The sequence below is a fragment of the Sus scrofa genome, chromosome 2 (genome assembly GCF_000003025.6).
Source record: "Sus scrofa isolate TJ Tabasco breed Duroc chromosome 2, Sscrofa11.1, whole genome shotgun sequence".
Classification (NCBI taxonomy): Eukaryota; Metazoa; Chordata; class Mammalia; order Artiodactyla; family Suidae; genus Sus; species Sus scrofa.
The window spans coordinates 24,629,071-24,652,158 of NC_010444.4; the positions used below are offsets into that span (position 1 = coordinate 24,629,071).

Here is a 23,088-nt window from a genome sequence, read left to right on the forward strand (position 1 = left end):
GTTTTTTTTGTTAATAGTTATTGTTTACAGTATTAGAATTTTCTTAAATGAAAGAGAATTGGTTAGTGTTTATTATCAATTTGGGGGAACAGTTTAAGTTTCGCTTATGGTTTTCAGAGGCATAAGCAAGAAGTGACATAGGTCAAGTTAGCCTCACTTGTCTTGCAAGATAAGCTAAATTAAGAGTTGCTTGAATGACTAGACTGTTTTGTCTTCTCAGGCAGTTTTCAGGTTTTAACAACACATCTAGTCCATTCTTACAGATGTCTGTTACAGTGTTGTCATAGTCTCAAAACTAACTTTTGTACAAGGACCAGCAGGGGTAGGATTACTTCGTAAAGTGATGGTTGTAGCCTTGGCAGAAAATGATGCATAATCACAAAGTTTTTGCTAGGCTGGGTAGGGTTTTGTACATTTTAATATAAAAGTGGGTCAGCAAGTCTGATCTTCACAGAATTTATGCTACGGAAAGCTAAATAATAGAACTGCACTGAAAAATAGATCTCCAAATCCTGAAAAATAATCCTTCCCCTTCTTACCCCACTTTCCTCCTAGCTGCTCTATCCTGACTGGCAGAGGGTGATTTAAAAATAGAGCGCGAGTTCTGTCTGAGGAGGTCTGGCCTCTTCGTCTTAATCCTTAGTTCCTTTGCCCAGGCTGGTCATTTCACTTGAGGTGTCTAGATAAAGTAGACAAAGCCCCACCGAAAGGGCTTAAGGATGGTAACTAGTCATTCCTTCTTAGACTAGTTAGGAGCCTGAACGTAGAATTTATTTCCAACTGATTTGAGATTCCTTTGGAGCCATTGTGAAAGATGGAAAGGAAGTAAGGCAGGTTTTCTGAATACAATTAGAGTAATAGAATTGAAATTGACTGTTTTTTATGCCTTTAGGGTCCATGTTTTTGGAATTTTTTTTTCACTACCCACAATAAATTAGACTAGATAGAGATAAATGAATAAATAATATGTACCCACCTAACATGAAAGGTTTATCAAACACTTGCTTTTAGTACATCTGATGCATTCTGATATTTTCTGTTCTTTTTTCACTTATAAAATATAGTCCCCAGAGCACAAATGGGTTTATCACAATGCCTTGCCTCCAGAGTCAAGATCTGAGGATTTAAAGTAGCCCAGAAGGCTAGAGGCCAAGTACACATACACACACAGTCAAGTGTCCACTGGGGTTAGTGGGGCCTTCCAGACTGTGCCTTGCTCTTGTTCCACCCAGTCTGGGCTCCAGCCCCATCCCCCACCTCACGCCACCACCCCACCCACCCCTGCCCACTCACAGTCTTGCCTCTTGGCTGTTCCTGATGTTCTTGCCTCTCTCTCCTTGACTCAGCCTGAGGTAGTCAGTTTTATTAAAGGAAAGCTCCGGTTCCACTGCTCCTCTGAATTCTTCTATGGACTGAAGGGCTAGTAAAACAAGATCCAGGAGTCCCCATTGTGGCTCAGTGGTAACGTACCCAACTAGCATCCATGAGGATGCAGGTTCGATCCCTGGCCTCACTCAGTGGGTTAAGGATCTGGCATTGCCATGAGCTATCGTGTAGGTCGCAGACCTGGCTCGGATCTGGTGTTGCTGTGGCTGTGGTGCAGGCCAGCAGCTGCAGCTCAGATTCAACCCCTAGCCTGGGAACTTCCACGTGCTGTGGATTTGGTCCTAAAAAGACAAAAAAAAAAAAAAAAATCCAGAACAATTTACAAACTCTTGTTTGATTTGGCTTTTGCCATCTATCTCCCCTGAGGCAAAGAGGTAGTGTGCTACTTGAATGAGGCAGGTAGGGTATGGGGAGAAGAGGGACGGAGATTTCCTAATACCTCAGAGAATTACTGGGGACATTTTCTTCTTAATTGGACTATGAGCTTTCAAGGAAAGGAATCAGAGATCTCTACTATGATCCTGGACTTCATTAAAGGAGAATTTTCAAAGAAGAGTCAAATTATGGCTCTCATACAGATAGCAAATGAGTGTGTGCTATTTTATTTAACTCTTAATGAGGGAACCCGGCAGATGCTGTAACCTGGAGAATCCAAAGGACAGACACACTTAGAGACCAAGAATATTTACATGAATGTCCAAATGGAGGAAAAACAAGAATCTACTTGCTAGAAGAGGAAAGTCAAGCAATCCTCTCCCCCAGGACATAATTTTTGTTTCCAGAAACAAGAATTATTTTGCATTGCTTTCAGTATCTATAGGACAGAGCTGTAAAGTAGCTTCCTGAGAGTGAGAATCCAGTAACCCAAGGCTGTCCTCTAAACTAGATAATGCATAGTGTTTATCAAAGCACAAAATTCCCCTACACCCTGCACTAACAACAGTTCATTGCAGCACATGAATTATAAATAAATAGACCTGTGGTGCCCATTCCTGCACAGATTGGACTGTTCCAATTTGTGTGAGGTGACAGCTTGCTTGTTTTAGCTCTTCCAAAATTGCAGGTTCAAAGTCAGGCATGAGCAGAGCAAACCCAGCTAAACAATCATTTGGCAGCAGGGGGCAGCAAAGCTTCATTCATAAAGAATGCAACCTTCAGAAAGAAATTTGTAAGATGGAGTTAGCCTGGAATCCTTGAAGTTTTAAGGTGTCCATAAATCCCCTTAGATTATAGGCATAAAGTTGTACTTCGTGCATTTTTTGGAGAAGAGATTCTTTAATTTGTTTTGCTTTGGGTCTGATGAAGGCTATGAAGCATTTTCCCCTGATATCGGAATGTCCACGTCCCAACTATCATATTCGCAAGTTGATTCCCAAATTAGCTTCAAATTAGAAATGCCTGAGGAACTATTGTCGAACCACAGCAAGTAGCCATTTTTGTAAGGTCAGTAAAGGGTTAAGTATCAGCAGTTTCTTGAGGTTCAACCAGTATATTCAGATTCCCAGTCACGTCAGCTCCCCTGTTCTGATACAGCCAGTGGGTGGATGAACATTTGAGATTGACCACCATCTCCAAGTTGAAGTTTAGGAAAATGGACTTTTGCACCCTAGTTCATCCCAAGGCCTCAGGTTTAACCCCAGTCATGTCTATCCACAGTGAACAGTGAGAGGCAAGTCGGTATTAGGGCCATCACTGCCACGCAGTTCACTGGGGGGCTTTCTCAAGGTGTCTCAAGCCTCAAAATCTCTTGGGGTGCTTCTTAAAATGCACATTGTTCAGAGTTCCCTTGTGGTGCAGCGCATTAAGGACCTGGCAGTCGTCACTGCAGTGGCTTGGATTGTTACTGCGACATGGGTTTGATCCCTGGCCTGGGAACGTCCATGTGTTGTGTGGCCAAAAAAAAAAAAAAAAAAAACATATGATTTGGCCCTCGCCAAATGTGTGGAATTAGATTTTTTGAGTGGTAGGCTGGAGAATCTGCATTTCTTTTAATTTTTTTAAAAATTGTAGTTGATTTACAGTGTTGTGCCAATTTCTGCTGTACAACAAAGTGACTCAGTTTGTGTCATTCTTTTTCATATTCTTTTCCATCGTAGTGTATCCCAGGAGATTGGATAGCATTCCTTGTGCTATATGTTGTTTATCCTTTCTAAATGTAATAGTTTTTGTCCCCTAACCCCAAACTCCCAATCTATCCCTGTCCCTAACCCCCCATTGGCAACCACAAGTCTGTTCTTTATGTCCCTGCATCAGTTTCTGTGAGAATCTGCATTCTGTAGGGTCCCTAGGTGACTCTCACAGAAGAAGGGAGGGGAAAATGATCTGGGGTCTGTTAGCTAAATCAGAGTGTAATTGTTAAAATGGTAAAGTCATGGCGCTCATTCAAATATAGAATGGGTGTGTGTTAAAGGTTTTGCTCAGTTCATTAATTTATGATGGAACCATTAGATGGTAAAGCAGATTCCAAAAACATTTGGAAAAAAAAAGAGTTTATATAATCCACTAGGAAAAGCATTTTCAAAACCAAGGAATGTTAGAATATGATTGCTAGGTTACAGCAGAAACCAGTTAATGTCCTACAAGCTATTAAGCCGTAACCTTTAGGGTTATCATTCCTACCAGATAGAAAGATACAGATTAACATGGAACTTTGCAGTATCTGGGCTACTATCACATAATAAATAGCAAAGTCAAACACAGATACATTCTCCCATAAAATTAAATAATCCGCAGGTGAACTCGTTAAATAATTCCTGAGTGTGACTTTGAAAGGACATGCAGCCCAACTTTTGCTTTATTTTCAAGTTTTAGTGATTCTTTTTTACAGGGAATAAAGACAGCAGAACGTGAAATGTGCGACTCCACGTCTCTGGGTGAAAAAATTCAGGCTGGAGCAGTTCTTTCAAAAACAAGACCCAGTTAATTCACAGGGAGGATAAAACTGATACTCAAAATTCATGTGTAACTTCCTTGGATTTATTTTAGACACTAGCTATAATCACTTCCTGCTTTTTAAATAAGTGATGTGTCATCTCTGTAGTTATTTGTCTTACAAACTGGTCATTCTCTAATAATTTCTCTTAAAACTTTATCTTAAAAGTTGACTAAGGTTTTCAACACCATTCTTTTTTTTGATATAAAAATTTCAACACTTTATTTTTTAAACATCAGAAATATCCTCTGATTTTTATGAAATAATTGTCCAGCTAGGAAGTTAAACTTTGACCATTAAGAAACATTAACTGAAATAGAAAAACCAGGGGTGTCACCCGAACCTCAATATTTTTTTAAACTTTTTTTTTTTTTTTTTTTTTTTGCCTTCAGAGAGATAGTTTAGGAATGAATCTCTGTTCTGAATACATATCTGATATTTGGTAGCTTATTCATTTTATTTCATGTAAAATTAAAATCTTGCATAGTGGTCTTTTAGTGGTTATCTTCAAGTGAAATTACAGCTATTTCTTTTCTTCTCTGTACTTTTCTGTATTTTCCTTATTCTAAACCCAGAGCATATCTTTTTTTATTAAATTAATTTTTAAAAATAATGAAGTATAATTCACAATTTTGTGTTAATTTTTACAACAAAGTGAATCAGTTATATATACACATTTTCCTTATGGCCACACCCACGGCATATGAATGTTCCCAGGCCAGAGGTTGATTAAATTCGAGCCACAGCTGTGACCTACTCTGCAGCTGTGACGGTACTGGATCCTTTAACCCACTGTACCAGGTTGGTTATTGAACCCATGCCTCTGCAGTGGCCTGAGCCCCTGCAGTCGGAGTCAACCCACTGCACCACAGCAGGAACTTCTTATACATTCTTTTTTTATAATGTTCTTTTTCATTATGGTTTCATAGGATATTGAATATAGTTCCCTTTGCTATATAGTAAGACCTCATTGTTTGTCCATTCTGTATATAATAGTTTACATTTCCTAACCCCAGCCTCCCACTCCATCCTCCCCCTGACCTCCCCCTTGGCAACCACAAGTCTGTTCTCTGTGTCCATGAATCTGTTTCTCTTTCATAGGTAGGTTCATTTGTGTCATATTTTAGATTCCACATACAAGTGATATCATATGGTATTTGTTTTTCTGATGTACTTCACTTACTATGATAATCTCTACTCACATCCATGTTGCTGTGAATGGCATTATTTCTTTTTTTTTCTGATTTTTTTTTTTTCCGCTGTACAGCATGGGGACCAAGTTACACTTACACATATTCATTTCTTTTTCCACCCTTTGTTCTGTTGCGATATAAGTATCTAGACATAGTTCTCAGTGCTACTCAGCAGGATCTCATTGTAAATCCATTCCAAGATCAATAGTTTGCATCCGATAACCCCAAGCTCCCGATCCCTCCCACTCCCTCCTTCTCCCCCCAGGCAGCCACAAGTCTGTGCCCCAAGTCCATGATTTTCTTTTCTATGGAAATGTTCATTTGTGCTGTGTATTAGATTCCAGTTATAAGTGATATCATATGGTATTTGTCTTTGTCTTTCTGACTTATTTCACTCAGTATGAGAGTCTCTGGTTCCATCCATGTTGCTGTAAGTGGCATTATGTCATTCTTTTTGATGGCTGAGTAGTATTCCATTGTGTGTGTATACCACATCTGCCTAATCCAATCATCTGTCAGTGGACATTTGGGTTGTTTCCATGTCCTGGCTATTGTGAATAGTGCTGCAGTGAACATGCGGGTGCATGTGTCTTTTTTTTTTAAATATTTTTATTTTTTTATTACTCAAATGAATTTATCACATCTGTAGTTGTATAATGATCATAACAATCTGATTTCACAGGATTTCCATCCCACAGCCCAAGCACATCCCCTCACCCCCCAGACTGTCTCCTCCAGAGACCATAAGTTTTTCAATGTCTGTGAGTCAGCATCTGTTCTGCAAAGAAGTTCCGTCTGTCCTTTTTTCAGATTCCACATGTCAGTGAAAGCATTGGATGTTGGTGTCTCATTGTATGGCTGACTTCACTTAGCATGATAGTTTCTAGGTCCATCCATGTTGCAAAATATGCTGGTATTTCGTACTTTTTAATGGCTGAGTAATATTCCATTGTGTGTATGTACCACATCTTCTTGATCCAATCCTCTGTCGATGGACAGTTAGGTTGTTTCCATGTTTTGGCTACTGTACACCGTGCTGCAGTGAACATTGGAGTACACGTTCTTTGCGAGTCGTGGTTTTCTCTGGGTAGACGCCCAGGAGTGGGATTGCTGGATCAAATGGTAGTTCTATTTTGAGTTTTCTAAGGAATCTCCATACTGCTTTCCACAGTGGTTGTACCAATTTACAATCCCACCAACAATGTACTAGGGTTCCTTTTTCTCCACACCCTCTCCAGCACTTATTGTTTGTAGACTTTTGGATGATGGCCATTCTGGCTGGTGTAAGGTGGTACCTCAGAGTGGTTTTGATTTGCATTTCTCTAATGATGAGTGATGTTGAACATCTTTTCATGTGTTTCTCGGCCATCTGTATGTCTTCTTTGGAGAATTGTCTGTTTAGATCTTCTGCCCATTTTTTGATGGGGTTGTTTGTTTTTTTGGTATGGAGCTGTAGAAGGTGTTTACAAATTTTGGAGATGAATCCCTTGTCCGTCGATTCGCTTGCAAAGATTTTCTCCCATTCTGTGGGTTGTCTTTTCATTTGGTTGGGGGTTTCCTTTGCTGTGCAGAAACTTTGAAGTTTGAGTAGGTCCCATTTGTTTATTTTTCTTTTTATTGTCACTACTCTGAGAGGTGGATCTGAGAAGATGTTGCTGTCATTTATGTCAGAGTGTGTTTGGCCTATGTTTTCCTCTAAGAGTTTGATAGTGTCTGGTCTTATATCTAGGTCTTTAATCCATTTGGAGTTTATTTTTGTGTATGGTGTTAGGGAGTGTTCTCATTTCACTCTTTTCCATGTGGCTGTCCAGTTTCCCAGCACCACTTATTGAACAAGCTGTCCTTTCTCCATTGTATATTCTTGCCTCCTTTGTCATAGAGTAGTTGGCTGTAGGTGTGTGGGTTTAATTCTGGGCTTTCTATCCTTTTCCACGGATCTATATTTCTGTCTTTGGCAGTACCATATGGTTTTGAAGATTGTTGCTTTGTAGTATAGTCTGAAGTCAGGGTGCCTGATTCCTCCAGCTCCATTTTTCTTTTTCAGGCTGTCTTTGGCTATTCTGGGTCTTTTGTGCTTCCAAACAAACTTTAAAATATTTTGTTCGAGTTCTGTGAAAAATGTCCTTGGTAATTTGATAGGGATTGCATTGAATCTGTAGATTGCTTTGGATAGTAGGGCCATTTTTACAATGTTGATTTTTCCAATCCATGAACATGGAATATCTTTCCATTTCTTTGCATCTTCTTTAATTTCTTTGATTAAAGTTTTATAGTTCTTGGCATATACGTCCTTTACCTCCTTGGTCAGGTATATTCTGAGGTATTTGATTTTTTGAGGTGCAATTTTAAAAGGTATTGTATTTTTGTATTCCTTTTCTAATATTTCATTGTTGGTATACAGAAATGCGACTGACTTCTGAATGTTAATCTTATATCCTACTACTTTGCTGAATTTATTAATCAGTTCAAGTAGTTTTTGGCTTGAGTCTTTAGGGTTTTCTATGTATAGTATCATGTTGTCTGCGTACAGTGACAGTTTTATCTCTTCCCTTCCTATTTGGATGCCTTTTATTTCTTTTGTTTTTCTATTTGCTGTGGCTAGGACTTCCAAAACTATGTTGAATAGCAGTGGTGAGAGCAGGCATCCCTGTCTTGTTCCAGATTTGAGTGAGAAGGCTTTCAGTTTATCTCCATTGAGTATTACATTTGCTGTGGGTTTGTCATAAATGGCTTTGATTATGTTCAGGAATGTTCCCTCTATACCCCCTTTGGCAAGAGTTTTGATCATGAATGGATGTTGGACTTTGTCAGATGCTTTTTCTGCATCTATTGAGATGATCATATGGTTTTTGACTTTTCTTTTGTTAATGTGGTGTATGATGCTGATTGATTTGAGTATGTTGAGCCATCCTTGTGAACCAGGGATGAACCCTACCTGGTCATGGTGTATGATCTTTTTGGTATGTTGTTGGATTCGGTTGGCTAAAATTTTGTTGAGAATTTTTGCGTCTATATTCATCAAAGATGCTGGCCGATAGTTTTCTTTTTTGGTGGTATCTTTGGTTTTGGAATGAGGGTGATGGTGGCAATGTCTTTGGGAGTGTTCCTCCTTCTTCAACCTTTTGAAAAAGTTTAAGGAGGATGGGCACCAGATCCTCTTTATATGTTTGGTAGAATTCACCTGTGAAGCCATCTGGTCCTGGGCTTTTATTTGTAGGGAGTGTTTTTATGACATACTCAATTTCATTTCTAGTGATCAGTCTGTTCATTTTGGTATTTTTTCTTTTTTTCTTTTTTTTTTTTATTACTCAAATGAATTTATCACATCTGTAGTTGTATAATGATCATAACAATCTGATTTCACAGGATTTCCATCCCACAGCCTAAGCACATCCCCCCACCCCCCAAACTGTCTCCTCCAGAGACCATAAGTTTTTCAATGTCTGTGAGTCAGCATCTGTTCTGCAAAGAAGTTCCGTCTGTCCTTTTTTCAGATTCCACATGTCAGTGAAAGCATTTGATGTTGGTGGTCTGTTTTTTTGTGATTCAGTTTTGGCAGGCTGTAGGATTCTAGAAAGGTGTCCATTTCTTCCAGATTGTCAAATTTGTTGGCATATAGTTGTTCATAGTATTCTCTTACGGCATTTTGTATTTCTGCAGTATCCATTGTGATTTCTCCTTTTTTCATTTCTAATTTTGTTTATTTGGGTTCTTTCTCTCCTCTTCTTAGTGAGTCTAGCCAGGGGTTTGTCAATTTTGTTTACCTTTTCAAAGAACGAGCTCTTGGTTTTACTAATTTTCTCTATTGTTTTATGAATCTCTCTTTTATTGATTTCCTCTATGATCTTATAATTTCCTTCCTTCTGCTGACTTTAGGTCTTTTTTGTTCTTTTACTAATTTGTTTAGGTGGAGGGTTAAGTTGTCAATTTGAGATCTTTCTTCTTTTTTGAGGAAGGCCTGTATCCCTATGAATTTACCTCTGAGCACTGCTTTTGCAGCGTCCCATAATTTTGAGAGGTTGTGTCTTCATTATCGTTTGTCTCAAGGTATTTTTTAATTTCCTTCTTGATTTCCTCATTGATCCATTGGTTTTTTAGTAGCATGTTGTTTAGTCTCCATGTAGTAGGTTTTTCTCATTTCTTTTCCTGTGGTTGATTTCTAGTTTCATGGAATGGCATTATTTCATTGTTTTTTTGTGGCTGAGTAGTACTCTGTTGTATGTATACTATAGCTTCTTTATCCATTCATCTGTTGATGGACATTCAGGATGCTTCCATGTCTTGGCTATTGTGAATAGTACTGCTGTGAACATAGGGGTGCATAAACCTCTTTGAATTATAGTTTTGTATGGATATATGCCCAGGAATGGAATTGCTGGACCATATGGCAACTGTATTTTTAGTTTTTTGAGAAGCCTTCATACTGTTTTCCATAGTGGCTGCACCAGTTTACATTCCCACCAACATGTAAGAGAGTTTCCTTTTCACCACACCCTCCAGCATTTAGTATTTGTCGACATTTTAATAATAACCATTCTGACCGGTGTGAGGTGACACCTCATTGTAGTTTTGATTTCATTTCTCTAATAATTAGCAATGATGAGCATCTTTTCATATGCTTATTGGCTATCTGTATGTCTTTGGAGAAATGTCTGTTTAGGTCTTCTGCCCATTTTTTGATTCGTTATTTATTTTTTTGTTACTGAGTTATATGACCTATTTGTATATTTTAGAAATTAAGCCCTTGTCAGTTGCATTATTTGCAGCATGTTTTTATTTTTTAGTCTGGTCTGGTCATCTCTGTCTTTCCATTGGAGTGTATCATTCATTTACTTTTAATGTAACTTCTGATTTCCTTGTATTTTAGTCCTCCATCTTGTTACTGGGCATGACCCTTATTCCCAGAATGTGGCCTTGTTGGGCCTCAACCAGAAGCCCAGGATGTTGTCCAAAGCCCCTCCACTGTCTCCTCAGCATTCTGCAGCAGCTAAAATCTGTTAAGCTCTTTAGCATCCCAGCTCCCGCTTTCTACTGGGTTTCTTGGAGTTCTCGCTGCATGAGAACTCAGCTTAGGGGTCAGCCAACAACTTTAGCAGAACATCTATGCAGATTTCTCATCCAGTCCTCTCCATCACTCTCCCTTCAGGTTCCACTACTCTCCAGCCTTAAACTCTGATCTCAGCCCAGTAAGACTGTTGCTTGCTACTATCACCCACTCCCTCCCACCTCCACCCCTACCAGTGACTTGGGGAAAAACCCTGTGGAAAAACCAGAGTGAATGTGTTTCTTGCCTCATTTGTTTCCTTTCTCTTAGAGGTGATGGAAGTTCAGATACTGCCTGCACCGGGTGCTTTGCATTTCTTTTAAACAGATGCTTTATATGTTTGTCCAACTTTTATATTATTTTGGCAGAAAGATTCATCTAATACAAGTCATTCCCCCATGGCCAGAACCAGAGGCTGTATGCTATTTCCACTTACTGAGCCCTTTCTCAAAAGTGCCTTAGAATGAGCAGCAAATGTTTCTATTGGCAGACAACTGACTTGATCCTAGTTCAGTCTACAGAGAATGGAATGACCTCATAAACTGGACCTCAAACAAAGCTATTGTCGATATATAACTGATATCAGAGTAAAGTTTAGGTATTTGTTAAAAGTTATTATGTGTTCCCGAGAATATGAAAGAATTCAGGAGCCTGTTAGGCTCAAAGTACTTGCATTGCTTAGGATTCTTCTTAGAGGTGATTAGACTTAGGTCAGAATAACCAAGGAAATTAAGAACCAGTTTAATGAGTGACTTGGTGAGAAAGGCATGCTTATGAAGGTAGACGGGAGAACTAGGAAAGTGTCTAATACTTCCTTTAGGTTATGAAGTCATTGACTAAAAAAAATCATAAATATCACTCAGTGTCTGTTGGGGATGCTGTTAAGAATCAAGTATACTTCACTGGTAATTTCAAGAATGCTGAGGAACAATCACCCAAATTACCTAAAATACTGTGGTTTCCTTAGGTAGGGATGAGAAGAAACTCTGAAAGTCTGCAGGTTGTGGTCTCAGGCGCAAAGGAAGTTTCTGGTCTTGTGTAACATTGGTTAACTGGAATGGTTACTGTCTTCTTTAGTAGGTGTGTAGTTTTCAACACCAGGTCATCAGTCTGGGTCTAGTCAGAGGTCAGAAACCACATCCATCATTTTAATAGGGAGCATTTAATAGAATTAATCATGTATTAGACAAGTAAAATGGCAAAGAGTGGACCGAGGAATCACAGAAGTAGCTATAGGAAGCAACTACCACCCTCAGAAGGAAGAGTTGGGGATGCTTGAGATGTCAAGGGTTGGGGAGGGCTGCTGAGAGCTGGGCTGACTTCTGAGGAGGGACCGGGCCAGCCAGTGCTGCTGTTGCAGGGAGTGAGGGGAATGTGGAGGTAGGTTCTGGGACAGAGGAAAGAAAACCTACAAATTGGAGCCAATTGCTATCACTGAACCCAACTGCCAGTGCAGTGCTCCCAAGATGGGAAGCAGAGACCAGCAGTCTCATCTCACTCTGCTAACCTTCCAGGCTCCCTCTAGCGCCCTCATTGGCAGAGCTAACAGGGACCCTGCTCATAAAAACAGGTGGGTGGTGTGTCAGCCCCAGCATTCCAAACTATTGAAAAGGCTTCAAGCTGAGACAATAACTTAACAACCAAAACACCAGGAAGATTTAGGCTTACATGGAGAAAGATTTGAAAGAAACAAAGCTGTAGCTCTGATATTTTTATTTTAGGAAGGAAACTGCATATTTGATGTTGTAGATGCATATGGTATTTAAGAGAATAAGGCCCATTAGAATGACAGTTTTATAACTCCACTTTAAAATGTATAATCGAGTATAATTAGACTTAATGATTTTTATGGTGACATCTGAGTAAAGTATAAAAACATTTAAAATTCTCTTATTTATATATTTATTAGTTTCTGTGAGAATTTAGGATTGGGAAAGCTTTTACGTGCTGTCAGAAAAACTGAAGTACTTTAAAAATAAATAAATATATTAAATTTATAAATGCATTCAAAAGCATTTGCAGTGCTGAGCTAAGCTTGTAGATAGGACTAAGCATTATTCAAAGGCTTCTCCAGAATTATTACCACAATCTGCTATACTTAGAGTAACAAATTTATAAGTTGAACTTAAAAATGTAAAAAAGTTTTCTTAACCTGTACCTTATATTGAATATTGATTCTAAAGACAAAATTATTAATTGTATTGTTTATTAAATACTTACTAATTACTAATTACTTAAGCTTATTAAATATTATGTTAAAGCTAAATTTAAACATAATAAAAGTTTTTAAAGGTGAAAAACTATTGAAATCTTTCCTGGATAGAAATCTGTTGTCCAGGATCCTCCCACCCCCATTCCCTACCCCGCAAGGTTTTCCTAGAAATGGCTAGACTAGAGCAAGAGAGACAGCTTTGTTTCTCTGCTCTTCTGGAAACCCTGAAACCATCTCATTTTGCAGTAGGCAGAGGAATCATACCCCTGACTTAGCCGTTTTGCATCCTCATTTTCTATCAAGCCAGGATATCCTATGGAATAGAGAGGGATGACCACTGGTCTTAGGGTGAAAGAACCGGGGCTGAGTCCCAGCTCCACTGCTTAAAGCGCCAAGCCTCAGTTCTTGCAGATGGGGACACCTGCCTTTCGGTGTAAGGCACAGTGCGAGGCACACCAGGGTGGCAGCACCGAAATCTCCCCTGTGCTGAATCCTGAGTGCAGGGGACTTAGGACAAGAAGTTGCTTGCCCTAGCACACAGGCCTGGGCTGCTCCCTCTTACTTCACGGCAGGAGGGTTTCTTTAAGGAGGTGGCCCTGCAACAAACAAGGGCTCTTCTCTCCCTCAGGCACATGATCCAGGCTCTGTGAAATTCCTCAGTGCGTAAAAGGGACAGGCCAGGAAAGAGGTGCCTGGCTCAGGAGCAAAGTAGCAGCCCTATGGGACAGGGGTAGCTGTCTGCAGGGCCAAGGCAGCCTCTGGATAGAGCAGGAAGGGGCAGGGCTACAGAACGGCCTCAGACCTGGCCCCCACCTGTGCTCACAGTGTCACCTGGCCATGCAGCCTCAGTTGAAACATGCCTAGAGAGCATCATGGGGATGGTTCCCCACCTAGGGAAGAAAGGCTAGGGGGTGAAGGTCCTCTCTGAAAATACCTGGGAGGGAGGGAGCAGAGACCAGAATTACCACCAAGCCGTTAATTCATTCAATGCTAATGATGTTGAACTTTTTCTGTATTGCTAGGCCCCAGGCACACAAACAGAAATCCTATAGTCCTCACCTTCCTAGGATAGCACCTGAGAGTACAGAGGCAAAAGTAGCTCCTTTTACCTGGATGAGGGAGAGGGAGCAGCCGGAGCAAGGCGGAGGGTATGGAGGCAGAGGGCAGTCTCCTGGGGCGACAAAGTCAGAGAGCAGTACAGGAGGCAGGAAGGGCAGGTGGGGATCAGCTTGCGGAGGACTGTGAAGCCAAGTTTAGGTGTGTGGATTTTATTCCAAACCAGGGAGAAGTTTTAAGCAGGGATTGAATTTTAGGAAGATCAGTTGAGGGTGTCCAGAGGGAGAAATGGAGTCTGGAGACCAGTATGGAAAGTACCAAGTTGTAGAAGTGCGGACAGGGGATGATGAGGGCCTGACAGGCGTATGAGATGGGAAATGAGATTTGAGTGAGGGACTCCAGGAATTGTGGTCACCATAGGAGTCCAGGCCAGGGAGTAGAAGTTGGGCTTAAAGACCCCTGGGCCAGGTGGTATAGCACCTGGACATTGAAACCAGCACCCACCTGCCCGGTGCAGCCTCGTCTTCCCTGGGGTCCTCAGCATGTCATGGGGCTGGCCTTTTTCCCGCTGAGACATCAGCAGAGGCAGTTCCCACAGAAATCTTGAGATAAAGATTTTCCAGGTGGGCCCAGTGGGATCCCAGGCATCTTTAAAAGTGGAAGAGGGGGACAGAATGAAGGTTGGTGATGTGAGAGGGATGGAGCCCATCATTGCTGGTGCTGAAGATGAAGAGGGCCATGCACCATGCAGTTCGGGCTGCAGCTAAAGTTGGCCAGGAAGGCAAGGAAGTGGAGTCTCCCTCGGAGCCTCCAGAAAGGAACGCCGCCCTGCCAGCACCTCGGTTTTAACCCAGTGAGACCCAGGTTAGACTTCCAGCCTACAAAACTGTGAGATGATATGTGCGTGCTGGTTTAAGCCACTCACTCATGGTAATTTGTTCTGGCAAGGAGCAGGAACAAAAGCAGATTGTAAGGCTGACTCCTCCTGTTCATTCAGGCCTCATCTTAAGTCACCTTGCGAGAGCCCTTCTCTAGTCACCTGGCCTAGTCACTGCATTTTGCCATTTTCTTTCATCTACTGTTGTTCATTATTTGAAATGCTTGCGTTGACCTGATTGCCAGCCTTCTCCCATTTGAAGCTAAGCTCCAGGAGAGTGGGCACCAGGTTATCTGGTCCACCTCCAGCACCCAGAGGCGCTTACAGTGCAGGGGCAGTTCCATAAATATTTGGTGGGAAGATGAGTGGCGCACCAATGACGTGCCCGCATCCGAGGCGGAACACTCAGGGTTCATAGTTCATAGCGCCAGCCTCTGAAGGCGCAACAAAAAAGTGTGAACACCCTTCTCTGCCTCCGGGATTTTCAGTCAGTTCAGGTCACACCTCTTTGAAAGTGCTTACGAAGCCTTCCGAGGCCTCAGGCTAACACTGCACCAGCCCTCCCAGAAAAATATCTATGGAGAGCAAAATATTATACATTGCCTCTGCCAAACAGAACCAGAGGATAACATATGCAGACAGTCCACGAGTAAATACGGAAAGGGCTTCCTCCAGGTCACACTCTGAAAAGAGACCAACCTGGCTTCAGAAGAGGCCTTGCCTTCTCAGACTTTGTTCGGTGTTGTCCAAGCTTCTCCACAGACAGGCTGTTTCTCCAGGAAATGACTTGACCATCCAGAGGAGGATGGCAGGCAAGGCCCAGCGGAGAGGGGCTGAGGTCAGGCTGCTGCCTAACCCTGTGGGGGGGGACAGGAAAAGGGACACGGAGGCAGGGAAGGCAGGCTCCTCACATAGGATGCATAAAAGATCTAACAGGGACCTGCCACACTTGCAAATTCAGTCAAGACATGCAGCCTGGGAACAGGGTAACACATACAAAATGATATTTATTGAATCCTTTTTGGTGGAAAGATTTTTGGTTTCTGAGCCATTGGAGTTTAAGAGTCGTGATTGTTTCCTGTCATTAAACCTCAGCCACAGTAAGATCCTAGCTTAAATAATGAAAATGAATCTTTATCTTCTGAAGGGGAGAGAAAGTGATTAACACAGTACCGCTGTCACTCTTGGAGTAGCTCTGATGGCTAGAATGCTTATAAACGTCAACAGAGTTTTTATGTGTACAGTGTGAGATAGTTACTGGACAAATATGAGGGTGTACATCAAAGATAAATTGTAAACTGGCCAATAGTCATTAGCAAATAAGTACGTTGGGTCTGTACTGACACTCCCATTCTCAACCTAAGAGCTTACGTGTTTTAACTGCTGTCCTTATTGGGGCATTTAGTATTTGGAACAAGCATTTAGGAGTTCTTGTTGTAGCTCAGTGGAAACAAACCTGGCTAGTATCCATGAGGATGTGGGTTAGATCCCTGGCCTTATTTGGTGGCTTAAGGATCAGCATTGCTGTGAGCTGCGGTGTAGGTCACAGACATGCCTCAGATCCTGCATTGCTGTGGCTGTAGCTGTGCCATAAGCCAGCAGCTTCAGCTCTGATTCGACCCCTAGCTTGGAAACCTCATACGTTGTGGGTATGGCCCTAAAACGACCAAAAAAAAAAGAAAGAAAAAGCATTTAAAAACATATATATCATTCATGTCGTAAACTAAAAAATCAAATCCAAGCATGATTAATTACCTTGCCTGGATCAATAAATACTAATCCCAGGTACTAAGTGTATCAATAAGGACAGAAACCAAAGGTTAAATAAATCATCATGCTGGTTACCTACTGATGTTCCATTTACTAATGCATGTTAGTGAATTTGTGGATTTTTATCCAGCGCATATACAGAGATTATTTTTTGTTTGATATTCTCAGAAGATCTCCTTTGGACATTTCTCTTCCATCACTCTTTAAAAGGATGAAAATGAAACAACTTTTAAAACAAAATTTCCAGAGTTCCCATCATGGCTTAGTGGTTAACCAACCTGACTGGTATCCATGAGGATGCAGGTTCCATCCCTGGCCTCATTCAGTGGGTTAAGGATCTGGCGTTGCCGTGAACTGTGGTGTAGGTTGCAGACGTGGCTTGGATCCAGCATTGCTATGGCTCAGATCCAGCATTGCTGTGGCTCTGGTGTAGGCTGGCAGCTGCAGCTCCGATTAGACCCCCTAGCCTGGGAACCTCCATATGCCATGGTTGCGGCCCTGAATAGACAAAAGCCAAAAAATAATTTTCTAAATTATTGGCCATCAAAAGCACAACTCTGGTCATGTTTCAAAGCTTCACCCACAAGGGAAATGCTGTCAAGGTTTAGGTGAGCTTAGAAGGTCTTGTCCCCTGCTGGCAGCTTAAACTGTCCTCATCCTCTCCCAGCTACCTCCTGCCTTATTGGAAGCCAAGCTGGCTCACATCTCTGACATTTCATAAAGTTTCCAGAGACTAACAGGACACCTAGAAGGTGCCACCTGGGTCAAGGGCCTCCTCTTTTTTCTGGAGCTGTTATCAGTGCAGCCGACAGACCAATACAGAAAGAATGGGGTTGGGTGTGGGTCAAGGGAGATTAAAAAAAAAACCCAGACCTCCAGACCTAGATGGAGGGAGCAGTATTGAAGATATATGTAGCACAGTGCCAAAGCCTGCTGCCCCAAAGAACATTTTGAGACTCCACAGGTTAAGACATTCCAGCCACTTCTGGGCACTTGTTTAATCACAGGGAATGAAAATCCAAAAGCTCATGCCCACATCTCACCCCCGCTGTACAGCACTGAGACATCCCATTTGCTAGAACCCTCTGCTTATGAGGCAAGCTGACTCTCCCTACCTCAGTGCAGCTTTTCCTGTAAACCACGACACTCACAAACACAGGCTGTTCTGGATTCAAGTCCGGCTGCTGCTGGAGCTCTACAGCCTCTGAGCCCTGCCCACCCCAATCACTTTTACCCTGGACCACTACCAGTCTCCTTTCCTAGGGGTTCTGCTTATCTTTCGGTTTGAAGACACATCCCATTGGAAATGAGCAGTGCACGATCCTATGTGCAAATGTTTGCAAGCAATTTATTTTTGAAACGATGCACTTTTAAAAAATTCAAGTCAAATCCAGGAACAGACTAGTTGGTGGGGATCAGCTGGCCCCTCCACCACAAGAGGAGAAGAATCCATTTCTGAAGTCAGAGCGGGAGGCAGGCATAGCTACTCCACCGGGGAGGTGAGTTCCTTGAGTCAGGAAGAAGCTTGAGAGGGGAATGCTGAGGCTTCATCAAAGACGGGGATCCTCTGGCCCTATGACCTCCTGGGCTAAAGCCCAAGGCAGCATGTAGGGTCTGGATATAGAGGAGGGCAGACCCTCACCCACCAGTGGGGACACTCTTGGTAATTCTGTAACTGAAATGAATGATGCCTTCCCAGAATCAGGCCTGGGAGGGGCTGAGGTCTCCTCACACTCCACACAGGCCCAGCAGCCTCTGTATCACAAGACCTCAGAGGGAACCTCACACGCCAACATCTCCTTGCTGTTTTTGTGTGTGGCTCCTGTAGCTCAGATGACCTGCTCAGGGAACACAGGGGCACTGGGACTGGGGAGCCTGGGAGAGTCCCCTATCTGAGGGGAAAAGCCCAGAGAGCAGGAAGTGAGGTGAGTCAGGCAGGCGAGGCTGAAAGTCAGAAGGTGGACATTAGGCATTTGGGTCTGTGTGGCCACAGAGCAATGGTCAGAATCATGAAAATGGAGAGAGGCTTACGACAGGGAGTTTGCCTACGGCACCTAGACTAGGCCTGTACCTGAAGAGGCCCTAGGGCAGCACTGCCCAGAGGAAGAGCCTCCGGGTGATCCCTGGGGCGGAGCCGTCCTCCATCCTGGTTGCCAGGCCTGGGCTAGGAGGTTCCGGAGGCAGGCGTTCAGCTGAGGGAAGCACAGTTCAGCTCCGAGTCCTCCTGGCTGCCCGCTGCCACCTGCTCCGGCTCTTCTGGGCTGTCGGTGATGTTGGGCTCACTGGAGCACTGCCGGTGGGGTGGGGGGAAGCTGGGCGGCAGGAGCAGGCACTTGTCCTCACTGCCAGCCTCCTCCCCTAAGCCTGAGTGCATCATGGTGGCCATGGCCAGCAGCTGGATGTCCGAGTGGGCATTGGCCACTGTGTGCCGCCGGATGCTGCCGCACTTCTCTAGGTAGGCCTCCCCCTCTTGCTCCGTCAGAGGGGTCAGGGCCATCTCATTCAGTGGGCGGCTGACTGGTGCAGCATAGTTCAGGAGTGTGACCTTGGGCCGGACCCTGGAGTGGCGCCGGGCTGCAAGAGAAAGACCAATAAAGACGGGTAATTGGAGAGTTGGTGTCAAAAACTCCTAATTAGTTTCGGGGAAGAGGAAAGTGGTGGCTCCACCCTCAGGGACAGTTTTAAATGAGACCCTGAAGTAGAAGGGAAGAACTTGGCCAGGTCAAATGCTTCCTCGTGCAACTTTATCTACTTAATGCCTGATACTGCCTATGACCAACACGCCCCTCATAGTAGGGGCCACCAAAGGACTTTCCATGATAGATGAGGTCCAAGGGAGCCTCCAGTCTTTTCCAGCTGCTGCCTGAGCTTCACTGGCTTTGCCCTTGATTCCCTCTCAACCAGTTTTCTTTGAAGACCTGGGCACTGGCTGGACCAACCAAAAGCCCTCTGGTTCTACTCAGCATGATGTACCCTCTGCCTTGTCAACAGAGGAAGTAGAAAAGGCTTCATAGGCGTAAATCCAGAGGAACAGACAACTGGGGGGGCCTCAGCTATCAAAGCAAGGGCAGTGGGACATCTCCAGACTGTTCTGAACCAGGACTACCAGCGCTCCCAGCAGGTCAGTGGTTTGAGACCCACGTTCTGTTCAAGTCAATGCTCTGGACTCAACCAAAGAATGAACGAGGCTCCATGGGTGGCCTCCATAGAGGCAGAGAGGGCTGGACACAAATTATAAAACTGCTACTTCTTGAGCTCTCACTGTATTCTAAAAACTATGCTAAATCATGAGATGCATTCATCCTTGAATCCTAAAAACGTAACCTAAATTATGATCGTTTTCTCCTCTGTAAAGTGGGAGATAACATGATGATCAGAGGTAGTAACTTACCTCCGCTCACACAGCTAGAATGCAGTAGAGCTGGGATTCAGACAAGGTCTGTCTCATTCCAGACCTCACTCTGGCCAGCACCAGAGACTGACAAAACAGAAGCCAGCAAATACAAGGCCCAGGGAGGAGGAGGGGCAGCCAAGGGATCAAGCTGAGGGCCAGAAAGGTAGTGAGAGAGACAGAAGCCAGCAAATACAAGGCCCAGGGAGGGGCAGCCAAGGGTCAAGCTGAGGGCCAGAAAGGTAGTGAGAGAGGGTGGGGTGGGGAGGAGGCAGGAGCAGCACTGGCCCTGGCCACATGGAGCCCCAGATGCAGCCCTCCGTAGGTTAACAGACATGCAGTTCTGAACTTGGGCAAAGGCACTGTGGCTAAAGATAGAAATTTTGATATTTTCAAAGACTATTGAGGAACATTAAAAAAATGTTCACTGTATAATATTTAGTGACAAAGGCAGAATATAAGCAGTATTATTATATGCTATTTTTTCCCTTTATAAAGTAAAACTGGGATTACACACACATACATGCACACACATATAAAAACTGAGCGAATGATACATCAAAATATTAATAGTAGTTACCTTTTGGTAGAGGGATTACCAGTGCTTTTTTTTTTTTTTTTAAGGTTCAAAATTTAATAATCTGTTCAAGGGCAAATGCTATAAAATTTGGTTGTGATGATCATGGTACAACTATAAATTAATAAAATTCATTGAGTAATTTAAAAAAATCTGTCCAAGGGCTAAAGCTTCAAAAATGACATTAGGACTCATAATCCCTGTCAATTTACTATTTTTGTGTCTCTTAACAGACATTTCATCAACAAGCATTCACCAAGAGTTTACACTAGGAGAGATAATGTGGTAGGAGCTGGGATAAAAAATTGAGTAGTTATCTGCCTTCAGGAAACCTCTGGTCTGGTACAAACAATAAAAATACCAATTAGGCAGATTCATAGTTGTGTTGGAAATATTGTATGTAATACAGTGCTCCATAGATCTTTTCAAAATGAGTAATTTGCTTATGTATTTTTTTATTACTCAAATGAATTTATCACATCTGTAGTTGCATAATGATCATAACAATCTGATTTCACAGGATTTCCATCCCACAACCCAAGCACAGCCCCCCACACCCCAGACTGTCTCCTCCAGAGACCATGAGTTTTTCAGTGTCTGTGAGTCAGCATCTGTTCTGCAAAGATGTCCTTTTTTCAGATTCCACATGTCAGTGAAAGCATTGGATGTTGGTGTCTCATCGTATGGCTGACTTCCTTAGCATGATATTTCTAGGTCCATCCATGTTGCAAAAAATGCTGGTATTTCGTTTCTTTTAATGGCTGAATAATGTTCCATTGTGTATATGTACCACATCTTCTTGATCCAATCCTCTGTCGATGGACATTTAGGTTGTTTCCATGTCTTGACTATTGTAAATAGTGCTGCATGAACGTTGGAGTACATGTGTCTTTGTGAGTCGTGGTTTTCTCTGGATAGACGCCCAGGAGTGGGATTGCTGGATCAAATGGTAGTTCCATGTTTAGTTTTCTGAGGAATCTGCATACTGCTTTCCACAGTGGTTGTACCAATTTATAATCCCACCAACAGTGTACTAGGGTTCCTTTTTCTCCACACCCTCTCCAGCACTTATTGTTTGTAGACTTTTGGATGATGGCCATTCTGGCTGGTATAAGGTGGTACCTCAGAGTGGTTTTGATTTGCATTTCTCTAATGATGAGTGATGTTGAACATCTTTTCATGTGTTTCTCGGCCATCTGTATGTCTTCTTTGGAGAATTGTCTGTTTAGATCTTCTGCCCATTTTTTGATGGGGTTGTTTGTTTTTTTGGTATGGAGCTGTAGAAGGTGTTTATAAATTTTGGAGATTAATCCCTTGTCCGTCAATTCGCTTGCAAAGATTTTCTCCCATTCTGTGGGTTGTCTTTTCATTTGGTTTGGGGTTTCCTTTGCTGTGCAGAAACTTTGAAGTTTGAGTAGGTCCCATTTGTTTATTTTTCTTTTTGTTGTCACTACTCTGAGAGGTGGATCTGAGAGATATTGCTGTCGTTTATGTCAGAGAGTGTTTGGCCTGTGTTTTCCTCTAAGAGTTTGATAGTGTCTGGTCTTATATCTAGGTCTGTAATCCATTTGGAGTTTATTTTTGTGTATGGTGTTAGAGAGTGTTCTCATTTCATTCTTTTCCATGTGGCTGCCCAGTTTCCCAGCACCATTTATTGAACAAGCTGTCCTTTCTCCATTGTATATTCTTGCCTCCTTTGTCATAGAGTAGTTGGCTGTAGGTGTGTGGGTTTAATTCTGGGCTTTCTATCCTTTTCCACGGATCTATATTTCTGTCTTTGGCAGTACCATATGGTTTTGAAGATTGTTGCTTTGTAGTATAGTCTGAAGTCAGGGTGCCTGATTCCTCCAGCTCCATTTTTCTTTTTCAGGCTGTCTTTGGCTATTCTGGGTCTTTTGTGCTTCCAAACAAACTTTAAAATATTTTGTTCGAGTTCTGTGAAAAACATTCTTGGTAATTTGATAGGGATTGCATTGAATCTGTAGATTGCCTTGGGTAGTATAGTCATTTTGATAATATTAACTCTTCCAATCCACGAGCATGGGATATCTTTCCATCTCTTTGTGTCATCTTTGATTTCTTTCACCAGTGGCTTGTAGTTTTCAGAGTACAGGTCTTTTGTTTCATTAGGTAGGTTTACTCCTAGGTATTTTATTCTTTTGGATGCGATGGTAAACGGTATTGATTCTCTAATTTCCTTTTCTGCTTTTTCATTGTTAGTATCTAGAAACGCTATCGATTTCTGTGTATTGATTTTGTATCCTGCAACTTTGCCAAATTCGTGGATAAGCTCTAACAGTTTTCTGGTAGAGTCTTTAGGATTCTCTAGGTATAGTATCATGTCATCTGCAGATAGCGATAGTTTTACTTCTTCCTTTCCAATTTGGATTCCTTTTATTTCTTTTACTTATCTGATTGCTGTGGCTAGCACTTCCAGAACTATGTTGAAGAGTAGTGGCGAGAGCGGACATCCTTGTCTTGTTCCTGATCTCAGCGGGGATTCTTTCAGCTTTTCACCATTGAGAATGATGTTTGCTGTGGGTTTGTCGTATATGGCCTTTATCATGTTGAGGTAGGTTCCTGTCATGCCCACTTTCTGAAGGGTTTTTATCAGAAATGGGTGTTGGATTTTGTCAAAGGCTTTTTCCAC

General features: G+C 42.4%; 1 protein-coding gene across 17 annotated transcripts in view; it reads right to left on the reverse strand.

The window, feature by feature from the left end:
• PRR5L (proline rich 5 like) overlaps positions 17,795 to 23,088 on the reverse strand; it is a 165,778-nt gene continuing 160,484 nt past the window's right edge. For all 17 annotated transcript variants that reach the window (XM_021083178.1, XM_021083180.1, XM_021083177.1 and 14 more), the window contains one exon: positions 17,795 to 19,044. In XM_021083178.1, the coding sequence (XP_020938837.1) occupies positions 18,659 to 19,044 (386 nt within the window). In that variant the 3' untranslated portion in view covers positions 17,795 to 18,658. The remainder of the gene's footprint in view (positions 19,045 to 23,088) is intronic.